General features: G+C 35.8%; 4 protein-coding genes across 5 annotated transcripts; 2 read left to right on the top strand and 2 right to left on the bottom strand.

Moving 5' to 3' along the window:
• The first annotated feature begins 385 nt into the window (after positions 1-385).
• Positions 386-7,490, top strand: LOC109033225 (protein C1orf43 homolog). Its single transcript, XM_019045749.2, has 4 exons — positions 386-848; positions 2,208-2,370; positions 4,005-4,224; positions 5,183-7,490. The coding sequence occupies exons 1-4, from the start codon at positions 672-674 to the stop codon at positions 5,364-5,366; spliced, it is 744 nt and encodes a 247-aa protein (XP_018901294.1). The 5' UTR covers positions 386-671; the 3' UTR covers positions 5,367-7,490.
• A 1,072-nt stretch (positions 7,491-8,562) lies between these two features.
• LOC109033223 (tRNA pseudouridine(38/39) synthase) lies at positions 8,563-25,883 on the bottom strand. Of its 2 annotated transcripts, XM_019045747.2 has the most exons (10): positions 25,486-25,880; positions 24,688-24,824; positions 23,397-23,598; positions 22,150-22,356; positions 21,359-21,512; positions 20,197-20,344; positions 19,300-19,443; positions 17,292-17,431; positions 16,652-16,829; positions 8,563-8,781 (listed from the first exon to the last, which is right to left on the bottom strand). In XM_019045747.2, exons 1-9 carry the CDS (start codon positions 25,573-25,575, stop codon positions 16,699-16,701), a joined length of 1,353 nt encoding a protein of 450 aa, XP_018901292.2. In that variant the 5' UTR covers positions 25,576-25,880; the 3' UTR covers positions 8,563-8,781; positions 16,652-16,698. The 2 variants fall into 2 exon arrangements, with proteins under 2 accessions (XP_018901292.2, XP_072161718.1); XM_072305617.1 differs by lacking the exon at positions 19,300-19,443 and having other exon boundaries at positions 25,486-25,883.
• Positions 9,886-15,798, top strand: Alg3 (Alg3, alpha-1,3- mannosyltransferase). Its single transcript, XM_019045748.2, has one exon. It carries the CDS (start codon positions 10,334-10,336, stop codon positions 11,642-11,644), a length of 1,311 nt encoding a protein of 436 aa, XP_018901293.2. The 5' UTR covers positions 9,886-10,333; the 3' UTR covers positions 11,645-15,798.
• Positions 25,884-27,010: 1,127 nt separating the features above from the next.
• Positions 27,011-27,687, bottom strand: LOC109033228 (histone H1-like). Its single transcript, XM_019045750.2, has one exon. It carries the CDS (start codon positions 27,588-27,590, stop codon positions 27,051-27,053), a length of 540 nt encoding a protein of 179 aa, XP_018901295.2. The 5' UTR covers positions 27,591-27,687; the 3' UTR covers positions 27,011-27,050.
• Positions 27,688-27,796: the final 109 nt, after the last annotated feature.

Genomic DNA, 27,796 nt, shown 5'->3' with positions numbered 1-27,796 from the left:
TATGAGGCCTTTTGAAATTTCACTGAAATTTCACATGAAATTTCAAGGGCGAACTCAGTTACCACCTAGTTATGCATATGCACAGTTCAAGCGACATCTTTCAGTGGTTGGTTTTTTTTTTCATCACTGAGAGGCGGAATATAATGGAACGCTATAGAAATGCAAAAGTTTGGTACAAGAAAATTTTGGTTTAAGAGACTTGGCAACGCTGGACGACGGATTCTTGCTTGCGCGCGCTATAAGCTTTTCCGGGCTTTTCCAAAGGAACAAGGACCAATAGACGCAGCCGGTTCAGTTTCACCAGTCCGACTGTCCAGTTCGCAGTTTCCTCGACGAACCACAGCAAATCCATGATTCCAACAGTCGAAGCTCTGAAATTGGAATTGAAATCAAAATAAACAAACATGTCGAGAACTAGAACAAAAACGAAAATCTTCTGAAGTTCTGACAGCTTCACGTTCGCGTAATTTGTTCTAAATTTTTTGATTCTGTTGTTCTATTTCTCACTTCTTACGTGTGCGCACGACCCAAGAATTTTTCCGTGAAATGTGAATCTTTATCGGAATGAAGCTGAGAACAACCCTCTTGTTCCTCTCTTAGAATGTGCACCTTTCATCATGATTCTCTCAAATGACTGTAACGGATTCAATTAGATAGTTCATCTTCACATCATGGCAAGTCCAAGCCCAAAGAAACCGGAATTAGAAGGGAAGGAGGTCGTGATTTGCATAGGTGGCGGTGTTCTTACGATTATTTTACTCTTCATCTTCGCCAAACGGCAGATAATGAGATTTGCTCTGCGCTCCAGGAGAGGTCCTCATGTACCCATCGGGCATGACTCCACCAAGGTAAAATCTATCCAAAAATCTGTATCCTCCAAACAGAGTACATATATTGACAATAGAATTATGGGAGCTAAAGCTACCTTAAGGTGATTCAATGGACGCCATATTTTCTGTCAGAACGCCATGCGATATATCGCATCGATTGGTTCCATTTTTTCAGCCACTCGTCTTTTTTCTCAAATTTTGAGATTGCAATTATGTTGCCCGGAGACTAAAAAATTTACTGACGAATTTTCACAAACAAATTCAACGTATTAAGGGCATGGTTTTTTTAGAGGAAAAATATCGCATGTGACACTGATATCGAAACTGCACTCGAATGCGATATTTTTCTTCCGAAAAAACCACGCCTTTGATACGTTGAATTTGGTTGTCAAAATTGATTTGTGAATTCTTTAGCCTCCTTGCAACAGAACTGCAATCTCATGAAATGAGAAAAATGACGATTAGCTGCAAAAATGAGACCAATCGATGCGATATATTGCATGTCGTTCTGACACAAAATGTGGCGTCCATCGAATCCACCTTAATGGCACTGGATCCCCCAGACCAGTACGGCAACATTCAGATGGTTGCACCTCATGAAGCCCGTTTCAGATAACTTTGCCTTTTTGCTGTATGCGCAGGAATGGAATTCTGCACTCGGCGTACTCTACAGAATTCCATTCCTGCGCATACAGAAAAAATGCAAAGTTGTTTAATAAGGGCTTTACCTTGAGCTGCATGACATCAGACCCATTTGAGTTACAAGGCAAAGTTTGTACACTCCCTCCATGCATTAGGAGTCTCTAAAATGGCAAATTAAACATAGATCCAAACACCATCGTGTATGTCTTCACCTGACACCTCTGCGCAGTGCCAAATGCATTCTAGATAAGCACAGTTGAACCTGATAGTTGAAATAGGTAAATCAAGACAAAATTGCAGCACTCTGATTCATATTGTCACACTACGTATGGCTCTATGCCGCAGGTGATTTTCTATATGCTAACTTCGGCTTCCAAATCAAATTTTTTCTCATGCTATACCTCACATCTCTCAATTCTGCAGAACTAACTGTAGTGTGATTTTTATCTAACAGCTATCGAACAAACGGAGAGAAGGCCAAATTTTTCGTAGACAATGGCTTTTAGGTATGTTCTAATTGGAGTCCACACCAAATAAGTTTGTGCACTTTTAGACTGCGATGAAAGATCCACTATCTTGCCTTTTGCATTTACTTTCCACGCAAAAGTGACTTCGGACGATCATCTGTTGCAGTCCAGGAGTGCATAAACTTTTAAGGTATGAAACCAAGTGATCCAGCCAACATGCAATTTAGGGGCTTTGACTTTAATTTTCGTTTTTCTTTGCAATTTTCAGTCTTTCAAGCGAGAAATAGAAAGACGCATTGAAGTAATCCCCAAAATATTGTACGAGCCAAAAATGATTCCTGACGATGATTCCTGTTACATTCTACCTCCGGATTCTCATCTGAAACCTTTTTATTGTAGACTGAAAGCTGTAGATGACATCAAGTTACTTGGTAATTCTTCCACCTGATAAACTCTGTGAACTTATTTAGAACTTATAGAGGCTAAACACAACTGGATATCACAGGAGAGGAATGAAATTCAACACTGCCATCTAAAGAAATCTCACCTCTATTGATTAGATTGTTGCAAAAGACTTCAAATTTTAGGGAAACCAAAAGCATCTAGTATTATTTGCAATATTACATGGACCATCACAAATTCCTACATCAAATCCTATTATTGGCGGAGGATTTGAAATCATTTGTTCAATGCCATCGAATAATTAGAAACGGGTCAGTAGCACTCATTTTCTAAAGGACAGAATAAACTGAGCCAGGCACCCTGCATGAATTTTACAGATTTTTCCTAACCCTAAATAGCAAAGACAATCCGTTTTGAAACTGCCAAAAATGGGACCTGTTTGAAACGAGAGTTAACCATTTAAAATCTATCTATCTATCATGCAGCAAGATTTGGTAATGTAAAGGTTTTTGAGCATTGGTTTGAAAGACCTTATTGTCATCAATTTTTTGGATTGATTCGGGCAGTTTATTATAGAGACTGACTGCTAGCAAACATATGGTTTTGCAAAATCTTAAGCATTTAACCAAAGGACAGTTGCACATCGCTACCACCTACACTTCTTTACGAATGAGAATCTTTCAGAATTTATTTAATTTTTAAATTGATAATACCTTATGCTCGCCATATCCAATTGCAAATTGCCTGGAAATCCTTCCCAATATCCTTACAGTATAGGGATGAACCGAAAAAGAGAAGGTTGACAGTAGCAATTTATTCAATCATAAATTTTAATTTTCATTGTAGAAATGCCCTAAGTCATAATACATTCTTACCATTTTAAAATTCCTGGGAATGCCGGTGCTCTTAAAAAATTCCCCAAGGGAGGGATTTCAAGAAGCTGAATGTATTTTCATCGAATTTTTTTGTTGTTGAATTAATGTATTTTAGTTGCAAAGCTCTATCTTGAGCCGTTTTCAGGTTACAAATTGTGTACAGTTAGTCAGAATCAATGTTTGATCAGCCTTTACTTAATTGATCAACTGCATGTATCAATTTTATTTGCCTCAATTATTAAATAGTAACATACGTGGCTGTTCAGTTTAAGAGGTATTTACTTCACTTGTCATCAAAAGTAGACAATAAAAAGACCAAGATACTTGATTATTCAAATTAAAAAGATTAAGATGAAGTGAGAGACAAAATGTTTTATACTGAAATCTAATGGGTTAATGAAAAATAATTGAAAAAAAGACCAATTTTGTAGATGTGGTATGCGATCAGTGTTCGAAACTCACCTTCGAGTTTCCGGAGCCATTTGGCCCATCAAGCTTCACGTTTAGGGTTTATTGAAGATTTTTTAGGGGCCAAATTGACTTTTTGCGTATATATCAGGGCGTATTTAGTGGAAAGTTAAAATCCGGTGCTGGGTTTCAAAATTTCAAAAAATCACAAAACAGAAAAATTGGGATTTTTTTTTTGGGAGGGGGGCACTTTTTAGGTGCCACATTGGCGCAGAGCCTTCACTTTTTAGACTGATTTCTTAGTCGCATTTGGCGCGTTGGCTCTTGTGAGTTTGGAACACTGATGCCAACTAATATTTGTTTATTTTTCTCTTGCACAGAGGCAGCAATAACAAAGCATGACCCCAGTCTAGTTCGGCATCCTGCTGAAAATCTTAGAGCTTATTTACTGAATACATTAGCTGCGCCCCTGAACGGTGCTGGGCAAAGAATTGTACATCAGTTCTGTGATCTGTACGAACATGCCCGCTACGACCCAGCAGAATTTGCTGATGAGGAATATCAAGCTTACTCTAGACTTCTTTTGAAATTAATTGATGCGTAAGTAGAAACTCTGTACTGCAGTAGTTTATATTCTGATAATTTGTAAGTAATCTGTGGGATTGGTTGCATTTTGACCTTTGTGATAAGACAAGGCTGTGAGAATTGTAAAAATTTAGATTTATTTCACAGGGTTGCCACAATCAAGGAATACCAGGAAATATTGAGTTGTATGTAAACATCGAGCAGGGGATCTTGGGCTTGGATATGCTTGGAGACCAATTTTGTTTTTTCATAAATTAAACCATGTGCAGTGGCCGGCTCCACTCACATATACAAACTTATTGGAGGGGGAATAAAAACACAAAAGGAAGTATACAAAATAATGGTGTAGGTAATCGAACAAGAAAATAACTAAAACATAAAGAAAACAAAATGAACCATAATGAAAACTTGACTGGAGTAGCCGACTCTACATTTTGTACCAAATAATGGAAAACACTCGAGGTTAGTTGACCCTAAAGGGCCAATTTAGATCTTTTGGAATTTACATGGTGACTCCTTGATGTACCGTGTTGTCTGAATGAGGGTCAGACTTTATACATGTACTGACACAAAAATGAATAAATTAAACATCAGGAACGCTCAAAACTCAATCAAGTTTACCGAAAATTGAAATTAACCAAAAATGAAAAGGAAAAAGACCTATCTTAACTATTTGTCTAAAAATTAATATGAAGCAATACCATTAACAGTACGATTTCTGGAGAGTTATAAAGTTTTTCCTAAGCAAATCCAGGGAAGTGAGAGAAAACGTCCATAATTCAGCAGGGAATGAGCTCCTGAAAATCTAGAAAAAATCAGGGAATGAGCCTGGTTGAGGGTTCTAGACACTGTGCGTAAAAAGAACATAGCTCTAAATGCTCCGCTCTGAAGGGAATTTCTAATATCTGCATGGTAAATCTGGCTTTGAGTTTAATGCTTTCCTAACATGTCGCCCCTGCTCTTCTCGTTTTAGGGCCAAGTTGTTGAAGTACAACGGCAGCAACCGCAAGGTCAGCCCGAGTCGAACTCTAATGAAGAAAACTAACCCTGAGAAGATGAGAAATATTTTAGAAGCAAAGTTCAAGGAGACCAAAGTCTGCGATGATGTCAATGCTGCAGATAAACCTTCCCTAGATAATCCTGAAACTCATGTGTGAAAAGGAACCTTTTCAGTCTAAGCCAGCCACTATTTTTGTCATTTTTTTAATCATGTCATTCTTAGAACACACTGCAAGAATATTCCTCTACTTTGCCCAAACTGTGCTTGAAGTTCAAGAAACTAAGAACGACTCTTTTCCAGTGGATAGTTTTGTTCGGAAATGAGGAGAACTCAGTGCGTCTAACACTTAAATTGAATCTCTTGATTGCACTTAATCCAGGCATACGCCTCTTTTACGGTCTTTTGCCAATAATTAAGACATGATGTGAACTAGTACACAAAAAGTTAAGTAATGAACATCATTTCATAGGATATTCATAGGAAGATTCTCTGTGGAAACTTGTGATACTTGTTGGTACTGCCACAGTCAATTTTTTAAACGATTGTAAAACTTTTTGAAAAGATCTCACGTGCCCAATAATTTTTTGTAATTGGACACATTTTGATCTCTTTGAGAACATATTCAGCTGCGACTAAAAGTTTTAATTTTCCATGTGTATCCCCCCCTAGTTCACCATTGTAACTCCAATGTTGTCGAAACTTTCAGTGAGATGGAGTAAAATTTTTGACTCGCCTGTAGTATCGAAGTTTTGGGAAAATATCCGCAGGCAGCTATGAGATTTTTTTCTTCCTTTTTTTCCCCTTCTGATGAATGAATTGAGTCTTGGCTTCCTCGAATGTGTTACATTTATAAGAGAAGTCTGCACTGAACTTAAAACACTGGTTATCAATATCGATTTCAATTTTAATGCAGCCTTTTAAGTTTGTAACTTGGCTAAGCAATCCTCTGCCTTTATTTCCTTTATTTCTATGTTTGTATCAGGCTTAGATTCCTGATCAGGAAAACATTTTGACAGTGGGACTTGCAACATCTTCTAACAGGGTCTCAAAGTGAATCAGTGAGAATGAAGACGCACCAATTCGGAAAAATGAAATTGTCTAAGAGACATAAAAACTGCGCAAAAGGTGAAAAAATTAACATAAGAAATAGTGTTTTGGTGCCAAAAGACATGTACCTAAGGACATTCCTAAGGCCCAAGTTGAAGTAAATACGGTATCTCTAATGACCTCCATGAAAATTGGGTTTTTTGAAGTCACAGAGTCTGTGTGTTTTCATTCTCACTGATTCGAATGTGGTCTGTCCAGAACCACTTCCAGGTCTCAAGTGGTTCATGTGAGATCATCAAATTATAATCCTAAAATTACGAAGAAATGACAACAAACTGACGAAAATTTTCTGTTGTAAGAAGAACTTTCTCGACACTTTTTTCTGTATTCTGTTGTCATGGAATGTTGGATATCGCATTTTTAGCTTTCTAACTGTTGAGCTACGAAATAATACATGTAAAAAATATTACATTTTTTTTTTTGTAGTCTGCAAGCTTTTCCCTCAGCGGGAAAGTGGTCTGCCACAATGTTTAAGAATCACTATTTTAAAAGATAGGTACTGGTATTATCAACTTCATGAAATGAGAAGATAAATGAAAAGAAAAGTTGGCAGGAAGCACCGTTGTATGTTGAGCTGTAGTGGGAAAAAGATCAGACAAAATACTGAAATCCATTTTAATGTGTATGACATTCCGATTAAATCTTCATTTTTGTTTTTATGTGATGGATTGAATTTAGCAGAATGGAATCAACGCAATAACTAAGTCGTTAGAATCTAGCAAAGTTTTTGTTTGCTATTTAAATAATTGAATGCTTGTTCTTTCGATTTATTTCAGAGAAGTTTTTTTTTTTTTTTTTTTTTTTTTTTATATGAGCAGTATTTTGGCAGAAAAACCTTGAGAATTTGAGCAATTACATGGATATTTTTTGACCTTAAGACCAAGTTGCAGGATTTTAGAACACCGTGACTGTATTGTTTCCCTTCTGCTAAACTTTATTCAACTATGTTTGACTTTTATAAAATGGAAGTTTTTTTTATTTTATAATTTGCAATAATCCACGCATAAAACATGTAACTTGCTGTTTTTGTTATCCATGTAAGTGGACTATCATTTTTGATGTATCATCAAATTATTTTGCTACTGTCGTTTTTGTTCTAGTCTAACTAATCATTGTACTACCTATATTTGTTGCTAATTCATAAGTTTCGTAAATACAATTTTTCATTCATGAATCTCGTTTTTATGTTCAAATATTTGATGAAAGGTTCTCCTGTATGCTTAGTAGCCTCTGCCTTTTCAACATCCTATGCGGACTGTGTTAATGCTGAGCAAGAATGATTAACTTACTTGGTAAAGAAAAGATCTACATATTGAAAGTGGTTTGCAAAATTTCATTCAAATGAATAATTTTTTTACTTTTTGTGGAGTAAGGTTCCATATCGATAACCGAAATGCAGCACTACGTATCTCTATTGCAATGTTTCCAAATTTCCTCCCCTAGTTTTTTTTTGCAAGAGGAACAGGCCAAATTTTTGGCTTAAAAATACAGAATTTTCTGCTTACAGCGAAGCAAAATAAAAGAAGTTTTCAAGGATACGTTTTGACTAGTTTTTCAAAGATAAAATATAATATGACAGGACGGCAGCAAGGTAGCAATCAGAGATGCATGGTTTTACTTTTCGGTCATCTCATGGATGGTCAGATAAACTGAATAACAGTGACTCCAACCCACAAAGTAGCGGAATGCCTCATTGAAAGCATTGTTCATTCACTAGTTGACACCGAAACAGCAACTTTGCAACGTTAAGGACCTTGAAGACCTTTGCTCATACTCAAAAAAGTATACGATTATTCATTTTAAAAAAACTCATATGTTCACTGCTATGTTGAGGAAAAACCCCATATGAGCCTTCTGATATCGCCAAATTTCCCTCAATTAAATATGAATTTTCAAGGAAATTCGTGACAATTTTTGTTCAAATTTTTCAGAGAAATGTATTTGTAATCAGATCTAAATTACAGGAAAATGTCATGAGAAAATATTCACAACACTCCTCAAGAATAAACTTTTTATCAGAGAGAATTTGGCAACTCTCAAATGCTTATACGGCGATTTTCCTCAGCACAACAGTATTCTGAAGGGAATTTTGTACGTTGCAAATGTCAAGAAAAGAGAGATAGAAATATTTACATTTATTTACACATCACAGTCTATAATAAATTGACAATTTAAGACTAATCACATTCCCATTCTGACTTTCACTTGAGGGATGGAGACAGATTCTTCTCAAAAACTGAGGAGGGCACAAATTTCTTCTCTTTCAAAGATTCAACATGAACCAAATCTTCTGGGTCCTTTGCTAAGCGTTCGAGTCGTTTCTCTTGGATGCTTTCTTGAAAAGGCGTATACTTGTCCGATATCAATGATTCAATATTGTAACCGATCACACCAATAACTGCTGCAGCTGGGACCGTTATCATGGGGACATATCGAGTGACGAACCTTACAAGCAGCGGTATCATCTATTAACAGAAGTAAGTTACTGATTAGAGCAAAAAACATTAAGAAAAAATAAAGATGCCAAATTGAGCCGTCCTTCAAAGAAACACCGTACCAGCTTTGCTGCGCGTTTCAGATTGTGCAACCTTGTGTAAGCAAATCTTCATGATTAAAAAGAATAGAGCCACATATTGCTGGCCTAGTGTTCAAGAATTTTCGCCCCTGTTCTGTTCTTTCGAAGAGAAACAAGCCGACTTTACAGTTTAAAATTTCCTCAGAATCTTCCGACAGAGAAAAATGTTGCGCAGGGTTCCTGCAAACGGGTCAACACAGTATGCTGATCAAAATTGTATTAAATTTTTTCATTATTTTTGGATGTGTGCCAAAGCCGCATTGTTCCACAAGATTTGAAAATTTGCAAACCCTCTAGGAAAACAGAAGGGAAAAAGCAGCCACCAGAATTGGATTGCGACAGCACGGTCGAGAACAATTTCCACCCCTAAGTGGGCCACTACCGACTATAGTCTGTGCTTGTGCGCACCTGGGTAGAACGTACAATCAGAATTGTAAGTGTGACAGCAGCCCTAAAGTATCGGTATCAAGACTCAGATTTGTACAACTGATAATCAGCATGACCTTACAGCTGATCGTTGAGTGCATTCAGCAGATCAATTCCTATGATGGAATAGGTCGAGTATTTCTCTTTCTTTCTTTTTTAATTTCAAGGGTTATGGGTTAACCCCATTCAATCCCTAGCAGCTTACCATCCCTATTTGTACTCTGATGACTCATTCATTAAAGTCCAAATTCCTTCCACCTATAACATTTGGGGAGCAGTTCTCTGTCTCCCCAATTATTCTCTGTGCAGGATGTAACTCCCTGCTCAGCATGCTTTAAGAAATTGATCCAGATAAATCTCAAACACATGTAACTCATACATGACTGAGTCATTTTGAAGGTAGCGCAACATTACTCAATCATGACATCGCCATCAACACAGGAGCCATGATATTTGACAACTTCCAGTGATGAAAATAAAGTCAAAAGCAGATGCATTATGAGAAGAGAGAAAGCATCCGATCAAACACATACTTTTATTGATAAAGCTGCTGCAAACGATTCTTTACCTTGAAGTGTAGTTGAACAGAGCAATGTCGCTGGTCGCAAAGATGTATTGAGTCAGTGTTGCAAAAGAAGTTTTTTCCACATAATCTTCCTTATCTCTAAATACTTGTAGATTTTAGGGGGAAGTGTTGGTGTAAAAATAAAAGCAACTTGATTTAAAATTAAAGAGATGAAGAAAACACAAATCTTTGACAATCAACACAATCTTACGATGATGGAATCAGTATCAGCAGTATCAGCTGACTTTGTTTATTATTAGAACCGGTAGTTTGAGGTTATGTTCGGTGTTTACGTTGATTTTCCGCGTGGAACCCGCGAGTAAATAGATAACAGAAACAGATAATGATAAGACTGCGTGTTCCATCAGTGAATTGCAGAGTGTTTTAGTGTTGAAAAATCATCCTATATCAAACTAACTGACTCTCAGGCAAAGCATCTGACACAGTGAGGATGAAGCCCAAGAAGAAACCAGCAAGCCAAAATCAATGGCTCAGCAAACTTCCAAATTTTTCACGTAATTACAAAAAATTATTCAGCTACAGATTCTATCTGTCACTCTTGTTTGATACCAAATATCTCATTTTGATGGCACTTGCGCTACTTATCGCCGAGGTGTTCGTCAATATCTTCATCATAAAATGGATCAAGTACACGGAAATAGACTGGATCGCCTACATGCAGGAGGTCGAGGGCGTCATCAACGGTACCATGGACTACTCCCAACTGCGAGGCGACACGGGACCTCTGGTTTATCCTGCTGGATTTGTCTACATCTTCACGCTATTTTATCATTTAACAGACCACGGTAAAGATATCAATTTTGCACAGCATATCTTTGCTGGCTTGTACATTTTGACCCTCATCCTAGTGTTCCAATTGTACGTCAAGAGTAAGAAAGTTCCTCCGTATGTGTTGATCATAACCTGCTGCACATCATACCGCATACACTCGATTTACGTTCTCCGAATGTTCAATGATCCTGTAGCCATGATTTTGCTTTATCTATCCCTCAATCTATTTTTAAATAACCGGTGGAGTTTGGGTAGCTCAATCTATAGTATGGCTGTCAGCATTAAAATGAACATTCTCCTTTTTTCACCCGTCTTGCTTTTAGCATACTGGACTTGTCTTGGTTTTATTGGAACATTAAAGCAATTAGCTATCTGTGCGGGAATACAATTATTCTTAGGAGCCCCTTTCCTTCTAACGAACCCTATCGCATACCTAAAAGGGTCTTTTGATTTGGGGAGAGTATTTTTGTACGAATGGACTGTCAATTGGAGATTCTTGCCTGAAGAGATATTTGTGAGCAAATATTTTCACATTTCTCTACTTGCAGTCCACTTAATATTATTGGCTATCTTTTACTCATCCTGGAAGGTATACTTTACCAGCTACGCGCGTCTTAAATACATGGAAACTCGTATTCAACCTGAATTGAAGAAGCATAAGAAAAGTTTAGATATGAGCACAGCCTCAAATCTCTTTCTCACACCCATGTTTACAGCCAATTTCATAGGCGTAGCCTGCAGCCGTTCATTGCACTACCAATTTTACGTTTGGTACTATCATTCCCTGCCGTATTTATTGTGGTCCACAAAATTTCCTGATAAATACCGTATAATGCTTTTGGGTGTGATCGAGCTTTGCTGGAATACTTTTCCATCTACAATGCTCAGCAGCGCTGCCCTACATGTTTGCCACATTGCAATCCTTTATGGACTGTATCAAAATCGGCATGTGAAGCAAAATGCTGCCTAAAAGAGGGAATGATTACTTAGGATGCATCTAGCAAGAGGAAACCAAGTTTTTGGGAGATGCCTAGGAGACCTGTTCATAATTGACTGATCGAAATCTTCGTAAGAGTCAATTTTAATCCATAAGCATTCGGTTCCTTTCTATGAATTGGTTCTACTTCTTAGCAACCACAAGGGATCTGATAATAGTTTAAGTTTTCCTCAGAATTTCATTTTTTTGCATCAGGAACATAATTTTGTGGCTCAATAAAATTTGAGTGTCAGACATACACATTTTCTTCCTTAGAATATATGCGAAATTCTGACGGCCAATTTCAGAACAATCAATTCAATGAGCAAATCCCTCCTCTCCCGTTAAAGTTCCCTCTTGTTAAACACTGGCAACTTCTGCGTAAAACACATTCTGAAGGTCATAAAGCACTAAACGTTTTTGAGATGCCCTCTTCATCATATTGATGGTTTTCCCCTTTTTTTCTTCCTTTTTTATGTCTTCTTATGTAATTAAGACTAAAATTCAAGGGCTAACAGAAAATACCACCTTACTGACAAAGGAGAATTCGCATGCCAAATTTTTATTGCTTCATCTGAGAGTGCTGAAAGGGCTGATTTCACAGTATTCTTTAAAAGTAGATTTAAAAGTGACAAAATGCCCCGCCTAGTGAGTTATCTGGCAGCATTTCCCATTTAAACACATATATTTTAGCAGATTAGATCATTCTGTCATATCTTCTCCAATAATTGTTCAAGTCATGAACCAAGGGTATCCTCGTGTTCAGTTCACTCAGTAGTTTCCACTCAAACACGAAATCCATCAAATTTCAAACACCTGCAAATTCTCTATTATGGCAAAAATGAGTTGGCGACTTTGCCGCATCTTACAGTATAAAATAAGCAAGCCGATGATTTCAGCTCTTTTCTAACTCTGTAGGGGAGCTCTTCAACGATGCTGTAATGTATGAAACAATTGTAAATCTATCCTTAAATTACGAGAATGGCAAAAATTCTTTCTGTAAAATCGTCAGTTTACAGATAGGCGGTATTGTTCGTTTGGTATCAATTTGTATTATTTTAACACAGAGATATCATTTTAGGACATCAAGATTCCTTCGTGAAAAATGTGGGTCTCCTTATATTAGTTTAGAAGTTGGCGCGGTCAATTCAAATGGTTTACTACGTTTTTGAGGTTGCCCTAAAAGAGAATTGTACCATCTCACATATCAGAGCTGAAAAGTGATTTTATGGCAGTCATTTCACTCTCTTTCCGGAGAAAACTGAGAAGGTACGACAGCGAAATGAAGAACAAATATTTTACAGTTGTTAAATTATTAAAAAGTCACCCACAGCTTTCATCCTGCTGTAGTTTTCAAAAATTATGTGAATTAGTCCATTTCTTTTTTTAAATCATAGACATATGAAAATGTAAAATGATAGAAAAAATTATTTGCGGCATGATGAGTTTGTTGAAATTTTTCTTCAGGCTCGACCGAAAACCGATACCGAAGCTCTCAGAAATTCGCAAAATAAAAAAAAACGCCTGAAGCTTTTCTCCCTAATCCCCAAAAATTCTCAGGTTGAAAAATTAAAACAATTTTGCTGCTGAGGCACTCATTTTTCTTCTAAAATACTTAGTTCCAAATTTCCTTGAGAGAAGGTGGGGTGGTAGTCATTTTGCCTCCAGGTCGTTTCTTTTTTCACTTAGAAGCAAATTCCTCTCGCTTGAAATTCTTTTTACTATGAAATACAAATTTACTGAAATGTCAAATGCAGCATGTTTGACACTGGATATGAAACTGGAAACTGACTGACATGAACAAAACATGAATTTTACATTTTTTATTTTTCAGTTTCAGTAGCAACCCTGCCATACTAAGTCAGTCAGCAGTGATTACAGGATTTTCGACTTACAGAGAAACAGAGTGTGAAAAATTGAGGAATGTAGTATGTATAATAAAAGGAGCCCGAAGGAGAGGTCACAAGTTTATTTCTAATCATTGGCGTGAATGTTTCCATCATGACTTTTACGTAAAGTGTATCTTATTCTTTGAAACAAGCCAAATTATATTTTGCTATTAGTGAAATTCCAGCAAAATATGGATTTACTGCTCTTTGACTTAACATGGCAGAATTGTGGAAGCACAATCATAGTCGAATAGTTAGAAATTATTTTTCTTAGATCTTGTAGAATATCTTCCTTGATTGAGATTATAATTTAAAAAATTGTTTGTAAAAATACAAGTTTCTAGTCATTAGTTTATTCGAATTCAGATTGAGTCATCTAATGTTTCTTGGTTTTCAATTAATGTGGTACTTCACTATCAATGCTTGTGCTTTACCTGTCAACTGATAATGCAAAATGAGGCAGAGTTTTTTCTCTTGTTTTTTTGTCATTCTGATACTTACATTAATAAAAAAGGACAAGTTACACGAAGAAACTATGGTCATTTTGGCGTTATTTTGGCAAGGTGCTAAATTAAATAGAAAAAAGAAGAAAAAAATCAAAACCAAAGCTAAAACTGTGTTTGCAGGTCGCATTACGTTCCAGAATGTTTAAGGTGGCCCAAAAGGAAGCATTTAACTCTGAGTGTATCATGAATAATTGGAGAGGACCTCACAGTATGACTAAAAATTATTATTACTTAAGATTTTTGAAAAGCTTCCTTTAGTTTCATATTTGGAACTTTTGGTTTCGACCCACTATGAAAACCGAAGAGTCAAACAAAACTATCAAAAAATCCAGCAAATTTTCAATTAAGTATTCCTAAGAACTTGCTATCATTTTTTCATAAGGTTGATGGAATACAGATTTCCCTCTCAGAGAAAATCTATGTGCGATTCATGTTGAGATTGTTTTCAATTCTTCATTTAGCGTGTCTAAGAGTTTACATCCCTATTAACCCTCCCTTTTGCCTATGCTTGGTTTTACTGATATGAGCTTATCCAAAAATCATTGCTCATACTTGAATTTTTGTGCACACTTTGAAAAATAATTTTTTGTTCATTTTCATTTTGAATTTTATTTATTGACAAAGCTTTATTGTTTTTAAACGGAATGTTATGATTAGAATAATTTGTTGAGTTAATAAAACATGAAGATGAAAGTATGATTTAAAAAATAATTTTTCTTATTTTAAGGGATTATTTTTTTTTTTTTTTTTTTTTTTTTTTTTTTTTTTTTTTTTTTAGTGATTAGTTGATTAATTGTATTTTATTTCTTTTTTTAAAAGACTTTTTGTGCCATCATTTTGATGGATCTATTTTTAGACCTGGTACCCTTGATGAAATTTTAAATGTCACAAAGTTCTGCTGCGTTAAGGAAAGGTAAGAAGGTATATCGATTATAGTGTTTTAGCTTCATTATGGTGAAGGATTTTTTTTTTTTCAATTTCCACAGAGAATTTGAGTAAATTTCTCGCTAAAAATTGTGGAAGTTTTCCTAGGCAAAAGCATAATATTAATAAGCAAAAACCACACCATAGAAGTATGAACAAAAATTTAAGACTATGATTGGTCTGTTGCTCGCTTCCTTAACACAGCAGTGTTGCTTTTGTATTTTAGATATCATACTTATTGTTAGTCTTAATTCAACCCTATACATATGTGATAGGAAAAGGGACCTCAGTCCAAAAAACATTCAAAATTGACTTATTGATACTAGAGCAAAGAGGAGGGTTCCACAAAAATTTTGTGAAAAAATAGCCCAAAAATATCAAACTCAATCAGATTAGTGGCCTTTAGAGGCTACCAATTCGAACGGTAATTTACAGGACGGCTCTTTAAACTTCAAATCTGCCATGCCCAAGGCACAAAACTGCCGCATTATTATACACTCTCTTTTGCAGAGGCAGATTAAATTTGACTCGGAGCAGTTTATTCTCTGGAAAAATGAACGGAATTTTTCCTATCAAACACTAGAAATTAGATTTTTCGACCTAAGCTGATACATGTCGCTCCATTGGAAATTTTACCGCAGCAGACTGAAGTTCCTTTTCCCATGGACGGTTAAACGTATTCATGTGTAAAACATGAAACTTAAGTATCTACTGATATAGGTTCTAGTTAGCTTGATGTTCATAAGGTTTTAATTTTGTTGTTGTTTTATTTTTAGCCATTCAATATTTTAGAAACTTAGCTAATAAACAAGTGATTGTTTGAGTATAACCTTCAATTTTATTATTTTTTCCAGCAACTAATTTGCTCGTCCTTGAGGTTTCCTTTACGGATAAAAGAGAGAAAAAAAATTGAATACTCTCTCTTCATGATGGGTTAAAAATGAAACAAAATATTTATACTAAACAATTGCGTAATTGGATTTTTTGCGAAATAGGTCAACTGCAATAGTAGAGAGATAGGAATAAAAAAACTAGGAAAGTATTTCAAGAAAATTCCATTTCTTAAGGAAAATGTAGATTCAGATACTCAACAGCCTAAAATTATTTGTTCGATGCTATTAAATTTCAAAATTTCTCAGAATTTTTGCCGTTGAAATAAGAACATGGTTTCACAGATTTAAACGTTTTCACTACCTCAGTAGAACTTGGGAGCCAAGCTTTTTCAAAGTGGCTTATTTTTTTGAGTTTTGAGCTACACCAATCAATTTCACTTTTGTTTATCTGTCAAGAATGACTTTCACAATGAAAACAACATGGAACAGTCGTCGAACTGCATGAAACTTCGAAATAAGATTTATAATTTATATTCGTTCGTAAATTAAATTCTGTGTAACTATAGAGAGATATTCACCCTAAATTATTCAAAACCTGAATGCAACATGAGATATCTTCTTAAGAATATAACCTAAAATCCATTGCGACAAAAAATTAATTAAATTAAACAATCAAATAAAATTATTCTGTTACATGCTGTTGATATGAGAATACCGAATGATACAAATTATGAAAATGGAAATAAATAGTTTTGAAAGAGCAAATCACAAAAGAATTTTAGAGGTAGATGAAGATATTCATCTGAAAATTAATATCTAAAAAATCCGAGCAAATTTCCTGGCACATACCTGAGAGATTTAGCTCGTATGATAGCTTTGGAGGTATGTCAAAAATATTAACTTTCAAAGGAAGTAATTTCTGATATCTGTGCTTCTTCCAATATCTCGCTATGATTTGAAGTTGTCTGTTCTTCCGCTACTATCCGTCGTTTTTTCACAAAATGCTCGATTCTATTCTCGAGACTTGCTAAGGAAAAGGAAAAAAACAGATAATTAAACAGAGTGTCTGCAGGATGGAATTCATCTTGAAAAAAAAGACATGTTGATGATGAAGCTGACAAACCTTGTATCTCAAAAAACCCGATTTTTGGGAAAGTACAAAATCTGCCTACGTTCCTCATTATTGCCAGCCATTTATGTGCTCTACAGTCACCTGGAAACATGTTTAAGGGGCGCGGAGGACAAGGCACATAAGTGCAGTTTTTGAAAAAATTGATATATTAATGAACTCAACTAATACTAGTTTGAAAGTACGATTCTACAAAAAATTCACAACTAAAAACTAACTTTGAAGCATCAAAAAGTGAGTTTAAACTTCTTTTCCGCCATAGGGCCCCATGTAATTTTCATATTTTAAACACGTATTTCTCGGAATAGCAAAAATTAAATTTAAAAAATGGGATGATTTTGGTAAGTAGAAAATCCTTACCACAAGTGGGTCTTGAGAGCAATGGCGTGTACTGCTTAGGAGGTTTTCCCTCGATCAACCAACAACTTTGACTTCTCACCGATTCTCCCTCCGTCTTCAGGGAAAGACATTCTTTGATCATTTCTCCTATCATCGAAGATCTGAATAAAAGAGTGAAGAAATTTTATTAGATCATTTTTGGAAGTCAAGACTCACAGCGTATTCATGTGAAGGCCTTGCACTGCAAATTGAATGAATATTTGAAGAGAAAAAACTTGATTAAATGACTTTATAAACATAATCTAAGCAAAAGAATAAGAAATAAAATAATAAAGAAGATATAAAACAAAATATACTCACTGATGAAACAAAACACAGGAATATGGGAAACCAAGGCATTCCTAGAACGTTTCAGGGGTGGTTTCAACCACCTCCTTGACGAGAAAACAAAAACATAAAAATAAACTTTTTTTAAACATACATTCTTGTTTCCTCGTCGAGGAGGGGGTTGAAATCGTCCCAAAACTTCTCAGACATTCTGTTTGTTTTTAGCCTTGGTTTCCCATTTTCTCACGGTTTGTTTCGTTAAATTATTTAGGCTATTTTTGTGCATCATTCTTATATTCACTGATTCTGCCGCCAAAATTTTCATTTAATTAAATCAAAATTTGTTACAATGAGAAAGAATCAGTATTATGATTTAATTTAAAAAAATGATTTCTGTTATGAGGGAGTGGTCTTAACTTTTCTCCATTATTTTGTGATATTGACAGTAAACCAGAATTTAGCGGATTGGCTTTAATTTTGTTCCGAACCCATAGATGGATCAAAGATAAGTTTCCTGACGCTCGAGTTTTGTTACTTAATGGCAGATTCTTTATCTCTTTAAATGAAAATAAAACTAAAATCCTTGTAAAACAAACATAGCTACAATTGAATGAAAGAGAATGAAAACATACCAACTCCAGAAAATGAAAATGTTCAGGAGATACAAAAAACTGTAGGTGAAAAAATGACTAAAAAAGGAGCTTCCTCTTGTGAAACTTTAAAGGTCTTGTCCTAAGGTACTTGTCCTTTTTGCCACAAAGCTGTACCTCACAGTAACTTCTTCACCTACTTAGAAGTTTTTGTGTCTCCTTAAAATTTTCATTTTTCCGGGTGGATGTGTTTTAATTCTCACTAATTCAATCAAAATCAAACCAAAATTGGCTCAGCTTCGTCAGTTTGAGAGGGATGACTCACAATGGGGCTGTTGCAAACTTTTGCTGGAGCAAAAATAAGAGTTGTTTCCTATAGATAATGCCTCAAAAATCACGATGAGCGCATCGGCAAATTTTGAAATGCACTCATAACTTTACAATCTGCGTAAGAAATTTGCATCTCTTAGAGCTTCCCGCTTCAAAAACGATACTACGGCACAGGTGAACATTTTGTTAGAGGAGTCTCACCATCATCGACACTATTCATCATGGCCGATGCTTCCGCAGTTCTGCACGTAATTCAAGGAGAGTTCAAGTCGATTGATCAAGGTGGGCGAGGAAAATATGAATGTGAACACACGGACAGTTATTTGGTCTTATCCTGGTCGGGTGTTATCTCGTCCCATCACACGTGTTTTGGCGGATTGCCGTCGGCCATGATGAATATTGCCAACAATGGAACGACTCCTCTGACAAAATGTTCACCTAGGCCATGGTATCATTTTTGAAGCGGGAAGCTCAAAAAACCCGAAATTTCTTACGCAGACTGTGAAGTTATGACTTTATTTCAGACTTTGCCGATGCGCTCATCGTGATTTTTGAGGCATTATCTATAAGAAACAACTTTCATTTTTGCTCTGGCAAAAGTTTGCAACCGGCCCATTAGAATATGGCTTTGTTCCTTGATTTATCTGACCCAGCTTGATAAATAATTCCTTCAAAGGCACATTTCCTTTTCTTGTCAGTCTAATAACCATCCGGATTATTCTCCAAAAAAACCGGAGCTGCTGTATATTTTCAGCGTGTGAAAACACAGCACTTATACTTACTTGATACTATAATCACTCCACTTTTCTTGTAGATTCGTTATCACCTCGGCTAGAGAACTTTGATCAACCTGCCAGTTTGAAACGTTGTATTCAGTGAAGAATAAATTCAGTGGAAAATCTCTACCGAGAGAATATTGTGGCTTCCTTTAAGGAAGAAAAGGATTAAGTTAGAGATTCCTTTGATAAAAATTTACCAAAATACCTAAAATAATGCGAAAGACTCTACAAAAATTTATGTCAATAAATATAAAAACATAGTGTCTATAATTCTTGACCATGTTCATGCTCGAATTTTCCCTGATTTTCAAGATTTCATTCTTGGATGAGAATCCGAAGTTTTCTCCTGCTTCCACAAGTATTTTTTTGGGGGAAAACTGGAAAATTCAATGGAGTTTTAGATAAGGATATCGAATTTTTTATATCTTTCAGCCGATTCTTTGGCGCGGATCCAAATTTTTCATTCCAAAAGCATTCCTGATCTGGTCAATGAAAGCTGCTTTATTTGTATGATGATTTGAAGTTTCAAATATGTAATTTAAGAAGTCAATAATGGTGGCTGAGGTGCAATGAACATAAAGTGTAATGGATGGATACTTGAAATTTCTTTAAAATTTGAAAACGAAATGGTCTCTAGGCATTGAAACAAGAGATTCCCAGTTTCTGCAACTTTTTCTCTGATTTTCTCTGAAATTTTTAAAAAATACCCGAAAACCAAAAAGCTAATGAAGCCCAGTTTTCCTGGTCCTAGGAAACACGAATAAAAGTCGAAACAGCTTAGCATTGTTGTTGTATTGGTAAACTTTTTGGAAAGTGAGTGAGTAAGGAAAAAATGGCACTCATTTTAACTATTTTCTTTTGCTTGACTGGTTGGTAAACTGCTAAACTCATTAAACTCACCTTGGTTGCGTCTTAACATCTAAGAGTTGTGTCACAACCTCAGGATTTTCTTTGCCTTCTCCGACCAAGAATAAAATGCCCATAATGCACCTAATTTGATGCCAAAGAAAAGCTTTTGCTTTGATTTCGATTTCGCAGATGTCATAGTCTAAATAAGAAAAATAAATAAATAAACCAATGGTTAGAGAAAATCTTTAAGTTAATTCACAGTCAATACAAGTCAACTTTATGTATAGGGAGCCAGTAGAAAGAGCAGCGTGCGCCATGCTTATTAGTTGCCCTTGAACTACAGTAAAAGCTCGTTAAGATGAAATACGGTTAAGACGAAAATCCGCTTAAAACGAAATTTTTTTCGATCCCTTGACACTTCCATAAGAGTCAATGTAAAAAAAATACGGATAAGACGAAATTTCGAAATTTTGACCTGTAACTAAAGCCGGTTAAGACGAAGAAAAATTTCGGATTTTATCCCCTGAAATTGGGTAAAAACGACAAAAAAGAGCCAATTCTCAGGGAAAATAGACTTAGTTTTACGTACCTTGAAATAAAAAGAGTAGGTTGAGAATAGATCGTGGGTATCCTCTGTTTTTCTGGATGACTGAGATGCAATCGACAGTTGACGATAAACCGATTAGCGTATTTTAAAAAAATTCAAAAATTGGATTTCGTATCGTATAAAATTTAAAAATTTAAAACTGATCGATAATTTAAAATCAGATTTTGAAAGCTGTCGGATATTAAAACTGCTTCCAAATTTTGGAGGCTGTTGAAAACTGTATCGTCCACGTCATTTTGACTGAAGAATGTCCTAAGTTTCAAGCGCAGTTGCCGCTTACGCCGAAAAATTTCGTCTTAAGCGGAGAAAGGTTGAGACGAAAAGCCACTTATGACAAACATTTTTTCGGTCCCTTCATTTTTCGTCTTAACGAGCTTTTATTGTATCTCAAAGACAAAAAAAATTGGACTGAAAATCTGGAAGACTCTTGGAGCTCTCTTCTTACAAGACCTTCGAATCACAAAATTAAAGTTAAATAAGAAAATGCTTCTACTTAATGTAAAAAAAACAATCAATGATGTACATGCAGTTTTAACGAAGACGCATTTACAGACCAATAAGACAAATGAACTTGATTCTTGAAGAATAAATTCTGTGGAGAGATACCTTCGTTTTGGAATTGTGTATCCTTTTTACATATTGAAATTTTCATACTATTGATTGCTCTGACAAATTCTACGACAGCATTACTGACATCCATTTTACAGAAATTTCGAAAATCATGGCAACCGGTGAGGAGATTAGCCGCCTCTTGCATTTTCTAAAAACAAACAACAAATAAATATATGTAAGTAAATTGATGAACGAATAAATTAATAAGATTGAAAACTCTAAAGGAAATTATATGCTCTGGAAAAATGTAGGCGGCTATATTCAGTCTGGTTAGTGCTTACTATGGTGCGAGGTCTCTGCAAAAAAGCAAGAATATTCAGCCTCTTTTACTTGTTCAATATTTTTTGCCTTTGGAAAGACCTGTTTAGGAAAATGACAAGAATTTATAATTTCTCTTTTCCCTCTAAGAAAAATTATCATCTTGAAAAATGAATTTTTTCTTATTGTGGAAGAAAATTTTTTAATGAAAGTAACATTATGTCAGAGGTTTAAATAATGTTGCTTTTTGCCTTGACAGCACACCGTAACATGCTTTTCCATAATATATTTTGACACACCTGCAGGTGGATGTTGCAGTCCAAAAGAAAATATCGAATCCGAAAGTAAATTTTGCTTGGCATTTTAACAACTCTCGAATGGCATGTGTCAGGTTTAGCTCCTAAGATTTTCCGTCTCCAGAACTGAAAAGGTGGTTTTTCCCGTTATTTCCCATCAAGCAGAACGTTTCCTCATGAATGCAAGTTTAAAAATTTCAGCAAGTAACAAGACTTAATTGAAAATTTTACCTCAATATCTAAATTTCCGCGAGGAAACCAATATTTGTACGTCCTGGAGTTGCAGTCAAATCTTGCACTAAAATTTTCTGGGACAGGACACCATGATATAAATCGAATATTGTCAGGCAATAAACGATTCAACATTTTACAATATGGTAATTCAGTGCTTTCATCTCCGTCCTCCGCTTTCTCACTCCTGATTGTTAATGAGATCACCTGAGGACAATAAGATCTTTAAGACATAGGAAAATAATACGCCTCAGTTATGAATTTCTTTACAAAGAGGAGAATGCATCAAGAATATACTGGTTTAAATTGAGTGTCCAGGATAATTCCATGCATTATTTTTAAAGGTGTCACAATACTTTAAATTTTTAATGGTCTAAAATTGCAGATGAAGTATTTTTGAAAAAAGTTCACGTTCATTAACTTTAATGGATATTTGACTTGAGAGTGCATCAGAAAAGAATAATGACTAGATTCTTGGCTACAAATTCTTTTTTTTTTATCTTCAACTCGACTTTTGGCGCTCTCTTATAGAGTTTTCTTCCTTTAGGATTAATTGTAAGCAGCTCTTCCCAAGTTTTCGTTGAATATTTCTTACCCCTCAGAGTGCTGACACAGCGAAGTACGTGCCTCTGTTTGCAACATTGCAGACTTACCATCATACTATATTCATCGATTAGAAAACTAATCAATATAATACTTCAAAAGCTTTTTTAAATTTGCTTCTCTGTTTAAGGAATATTCAGTAAAACTTTCAAGCCTTAAAGGTGTATTTATTCCATTAGAAAAATGAAATAAGGGTGAAAAGTTTTAAACACCGCAGTCAAGATGGTTTTTGATTGACGGTGGTTTTTGACTTTAACCATTAATGGATTTCATGCACATGATGTGCCTAGTGTCAAGACCTGCCATCTCTAGGGCAATGTCTAAAAGTTTGGCAGATGTTTTAAATTTTTTAAAAGGAGTAATCAATAAGACTCCTCGCATTATAAAATATTGTCATAATTTTTACGCAAACATGTACAAAGTTCTTGAGAAAATATGCAAAAAGAAACTCACCTGCTCTATTGATAATAAATAAAAATGATTGCCAAATTTTAGATCCCGCAATGGAGATTGCAAGTTTTGAAACTAGGCATTTATTCCAACATTATTCCGAAGCTGTAAGCCCCTTGAAGACCTTCAGTCACTGGAATGTTTCTTTAAACTAAATGCTCTAATATAAAAGAAGAAGAGAAAACAGTGGAGACCTGACTGAATGAGCTGACACCTTTATCGGTGCGACCACAGCGATGATAGTTACAAGTCTGCCGGCTCTCGATTAGACAACAAGTTTTTAGAGCCTCAAAAACATGGTGCTCGATAGTTTCATTACTGTTTTCTTGTTCTGCAAAACCAAGGTAATCCCATCCAAGGTACAAGAATTTCAATAGTATGTGTCTTTTCTTACATCTGGAAAAACAAAATAAGGCAAAAATTAAGGCTCTTCGTGAGGACAAAAATTCGTTAAAAAATTCAGTTTGAAGAAAAAGATCTTAAAACTCATGTCTTTTGCTGTTTGAAAAATCAGGTTACAGAGAAAAAAGGAGGCATTTATGTGATTCGATGGCCAAGGTGCGAAACAATGTATCGCCGTTTGGAATATTGCAGACTTCCTTTCACGCTTTATTTTTTTTACGGAAAACTGGTCAACGAATTTTCTTGAAAACTTCCTTGATTTATTTTCTTTGTCCGCAGAAAATTCTGATATGAATTTCAAACCGTCAAAGTGAAGTTGGCTTGTTTCTCATCAAAGGAATAAAATAGGAGGTAACATTTTTAAACACTGCAATGGAGATTCTGCAATTTGTCCATCCGTAACAAGTGTTGTCAAAATTGTGAAGGCTTTTAATCTTGTTGCATCCAATAACTGATGTCTGACGCATGAGTAATTGTTCCAGCAAATAGGTCGGAGTAGAGGAAAAATTTGGAAAAAAGAATTTCCTCGTTACACTTCTCTGAAAAGTCTGAGCCTGCAAAATTTTCATCATAAATACTTACCTCCTCTCGCACTAAAATAGGTTGAAAATAAATCAAGGTAAGAGTGAAACTGAACTGTGGTCATCCGCAAGGGAAGGGACCTAATCTAAATAGGCAAAATTTTCTGGAGAGCCATTTTTATTGAGTTTGATTGAGAAATCAGACTTTAAGATTTTAATAGAAAGTTTTTTCAAGTGTTTTAAAGAACAAAGTGCGAGCTGTTCGGTTCATTTATTTCAGTAAGTACAGGTTGTAAAGTTGCACAAACCAGAAATTTCCTGCAACGATCTCAAAAAATTAGATTTTAAAATAGCTTTTTAAAATAGGTCTTTTTTTTCCAGCTGAAAACTTCAAACCATCATTACTTCTGTTCCATTTGACACGTCCAAAAATCCCTCATAACACTATTATAAGCTAAGAGATTAACAACTCAATTTCGAATTTCCATGAACTTACAGCTAAGATCCTTTTACTTGAAGACCCTTACAATTTAAAGATAGTATTTATTGTTCGATAGCTTACTTTGAAAAGTCAAAATTTCTTTTCTCTTTCTTGTTGATGAAAATCTTCTTCTTAGCTTTTCCATCATTCTGCTTGGCGATAATATTCTTAAGCTGGAAAACATGTGCCTCAAGCTGCCTTATCTTAGTGAATAGTTCCTGAAAAATCGAAATGTCTTCCATTATGAAATAGACAACTAACATCTTGGCAGACATAGAAAATATATTTGAAATCAATCATTTAGCAAGGACGATTATTTGAGAAAAATTGATTATAAATTGTACAGCATGCACAATTTACATCATTCATTTTGACACCAGCTTCCTATATGAGAGATCTGCCTCCCCAATCTTGCAACATACCCTTTTGATCATATTATATAAGCAATGTACCTCGTCATACGCGCGTAGAAAATAAAATATTGATTAAGTTATAAGGTTGAGCTTTCACAAAAAAATAAAAGAAGAGAGTAACCACTTTGATTCACTGCTCTGTAAAATAATATGTTAAACTATGACTACTTTTCACTGAAAAAGGTTTCAAAATAATTACAGAATGCAATGTAATTAGTTGTCAGTGAAAAATATAGAGAAACATAAAATACTCGACAAGGTGGTTACGAAAGCAATCACAACATAATTTTAATTCAATGATAACTTGTCAGCACTCAAGCTTAAGTTATTATTAATGTGGTCAATGCATTGATCAGAAAATTCCCTTAAAAATGACCTTATCTTAACCCAAATGAGCGGGCGAGTGCGATCAAAAGACGACTAAAGAATACTGGGAAATGTGATCACCAGGACCGTAAAAACTTACCTCCTTTGAATAATTTTGTAGGTCTTCTTCATCTGTAAGCTTCATCCTCTTACTAAGTTTAAAGTTTAACTTCCTCTCCCCCTCATTCATGACTGGATTTTATTCAAATCGGAGGGTTGAGCCAAAAAGTCAATTGAGAAAGGGACTGCTTGTTTACATTGCAAAGGTTGGGCTAAGAGACCAAAAATGTGGATTTTCTGAGAACATGCAGGGATGAATTTCGACTTTCATGTCATGCTGATCCGTCATGCAGGAAAAGCAAGAGAAATTTAGCACAAATTTGACGAAAAAAATATTGAAAATGACACCAAAATCAACACGATCACGTTCTCGTCAAAAGTCAATTTCTAGGATCTGGAATGATCTGAAAGGAACCTAACCTCAAAGTCGTCGCGCTGCATCATCAACAGTTTCTCTGATGCTGGATGAGAGGATGAGATGCTCACAATCAGTCAAATTGTGCGCGCCCACCCACCTAGTCGCGCTGGCTGCTGGCTGACTCTTTTTGGGGCTTTTTTCACAAAAATTTGGAGAAAAATTGTAAGTAAATTTTTTACGTACATTTGAGTAAATTTTAAGTAAAATTTTCGTATTTTTTTGTTAACTTCCTGCGAGCAAAAACGAGGGAAAAAGTGGTGAACAGAAAAGTATAAATTATAGTTGCAGCCCATAAAAATTGAAAATATAGGTAAGTAGTTTATTGATTTTTACCTAAATTTTACGTTTTCTTTTAATTAAAATAACACCATTTTTCAACTTACAAGAATTCCCCAAAAGGGTTTCCTAAAACGAGTATTTTAAGAGTTGTTTTACTTAAAATTTACGAACTCTTAAAATTTACAAGTTTTTTTACATCTTTCTGGACAACTTTTTTTAGAACTTTTTTAAGAGCCATTGCTACTACAGGGTGAAAATCTCTGCCTCTATGTTATTTCTTAAAGGAGAACAAATTGACATCATTCCTTGAAGTTTATGCAGAATTTTCCTCGCACAGTGAAGAAAAATCACAGCAGTTTTAAAGAATTTCCGTTGAGTATAGTTTTCCGTTTGGAAAATAAAGTATGACAGGTTTCTGCGTCGCAAACCGAGTTATGTGATTGCCGACCTACACCGTCGATTTGCCTTTCATTTAATTTTGCATATAATCTCGAAAATCTTCTTTTCAGTTCTTTCACATTTTTCTGAAATTTCAAGTTATTATTATTCATGAAAAATTGCAACCCATGTTTCTCGTTGCCGTTGCCTACTAGTGGACCAAGGTAATGAAAGCGCCTGCTCAGCAAGCAACTCAACGTACACTCGTGATTGGTGTTGCATTATACGTCAAGGGAACCTAAAAAGAAATCACTACCTAGTCGATTTTTTTTTCGAGAATGAAAACATTTTAACTTCGAAGGGAACAAATTCTCGTGCATTCCGAGGTGATTCTCCAGACATTGCCTATTTCGATAAAAGTACAGGACATAGGTAATGTAGGATCGTGCGGTTGTAGCTCTTGGTTTGGTGGCCCTGAAAAGGGCCGTTTTAAAGGTTGTCGCATGGAGCTGACGAGAGTTGTAAGTAAATTACTTGGCCTTACGTCCAGCTTTCTTCGGAGTTGCCGCTGCAGATTTGCTCTTGGGGGCTTTCGGCTTAGTTGGCGGTTTGGTTGTTTTCTTTGCCTTAGGGGCCTTGGACGGCTTGACAGATTTCTTGGTCGCTGGTTTCTTCGGCTTCGGTGACTTCTTCGCTTGCTTTGAAGCAACTGCGGCTTTGGCTTTCGGGGCAGCTTTTGGCTTCTTCTCCTTCTCTTTAACTGCCAGCTTGAAACGACCATTCAACCCGGTACCAGATACAAGAGTCACAGTCTGGGCTTCGAGCGCGGCCTTGAGTGCTTTGCCGATGAAGTGCGAAGATCTGCCAGTAGCATCGACGTGGTGCGTTCCAGCTATATACTTCTTTATGGCGGCAAGCGAGGTACCCTTGCGATCTTTCAAGGTGCTGAGAGCTTCGTGAACCATTGCAGCTGTAGTCGGATGAGAACGAGTAGGAGCTGAGACCTTCTTCGCCTTGACCTTGTCTGGCGACGATTTCTTGGCTGCAGGAGATGATGTGGCTGGAGACATGATAATGGAGTATCACGGGCGGGATCGAAGAACTGAACGACGGCACAAGGCAGGGTGACAACGTGAAAGCTGCGAAATCAAAATTGAGAACGACATGTACGGTCGCGGAGTGTGTAGAGTATATATAGGAGCGTAGTAAGAGCCAAAAGGAGCAAGACAAGCAGCCTCATTCAGCCTTGCGCTGCCAAAATGATTCTCGCGTTTCA

This window comes from Bemisia tabaci, chromosome 10, assembly GCF_918797505.1.
Source record: "Bemisia tabaci chromosome 10, PGI_BMITA_v3".
Lineage (NCBI taxonomy): Eukaryota > Metazoa > Arthropoda > Insecta > Hemiptera > Aleyrodidae > Bemisia > Bemisia tabaci.
The sequence above is the reverse complement of the archived record's forward strand: the minus strand, read 5'-3'. Positions and strand labels throughout refer to the sequence as shown.

What these genes read in the sequence shown, in the direction of transcription:
- LOC109033223 (XM_019045747.2), bottom strand. Translation starts at nt 25,575, where the DNA reads ATGAATGAGGGGGAGAGGAAGTTAAACTTTAAACTTAGTAAGAGGATG. An exon ending in GCGGAAATTTAGATATTGAG is followed by an intron (nt 21,513 to 22,149) that starts GTAAAATTTTCA and finishes GTTTGTTTTTAG; the next exon opens with AAAATGCAAGAGGCGGCTAA. An exon ending in GCTCTCAAGACCCACTTGTG is followed by an intron (nt 16,830 to 17,291) that starts GTAAGGATTTTC and finishes CCTTTTCCTTAG; the next exon opens with CAAGTCTCGAGAATAGAATC.
- Alg3 (XM_019045748.2), top strand. Translation starts at nt 10,334, where the DNA reads ATGAAGCCCAAGAAGAAACCAGCAAGCCAAAATCAATGGCTCAGCAAA.
- LOC109033225 (XM_019045749.2), top strand. Translation starts at nt 672, where the DNA reads ATGGCAAGTCCAAGCCCAAAGAAACCGGAATTAGAAGGGAAGGAGGTC. An exon ending in TCGGGCATGACTCCACCAAG is followed by an intron (nt 849 to 2,207) that starts GTAAAATCTATC and finishes TGCAATTTTCAG; the next exon opens with TCTTTCAAGCGAGAAATAGA. An exon ending in CTTTTGAAATTAATTGATGC is followed by an intron (nt 4,225 to 5,182) that starts GTAAGTAGAAAC and finishes TTCTCGTTTTAG; the next exon opens with GGCCAAGTTGTTGAAGTACA.
- LOC109033228 (XM_019045750.2), bottom strand. Translation starts at nt 27,590, where the DNA reads ATGTCTCCAGCCACATCATCTCCTGCAGCCAAGAAATCGTCGCCAGAC.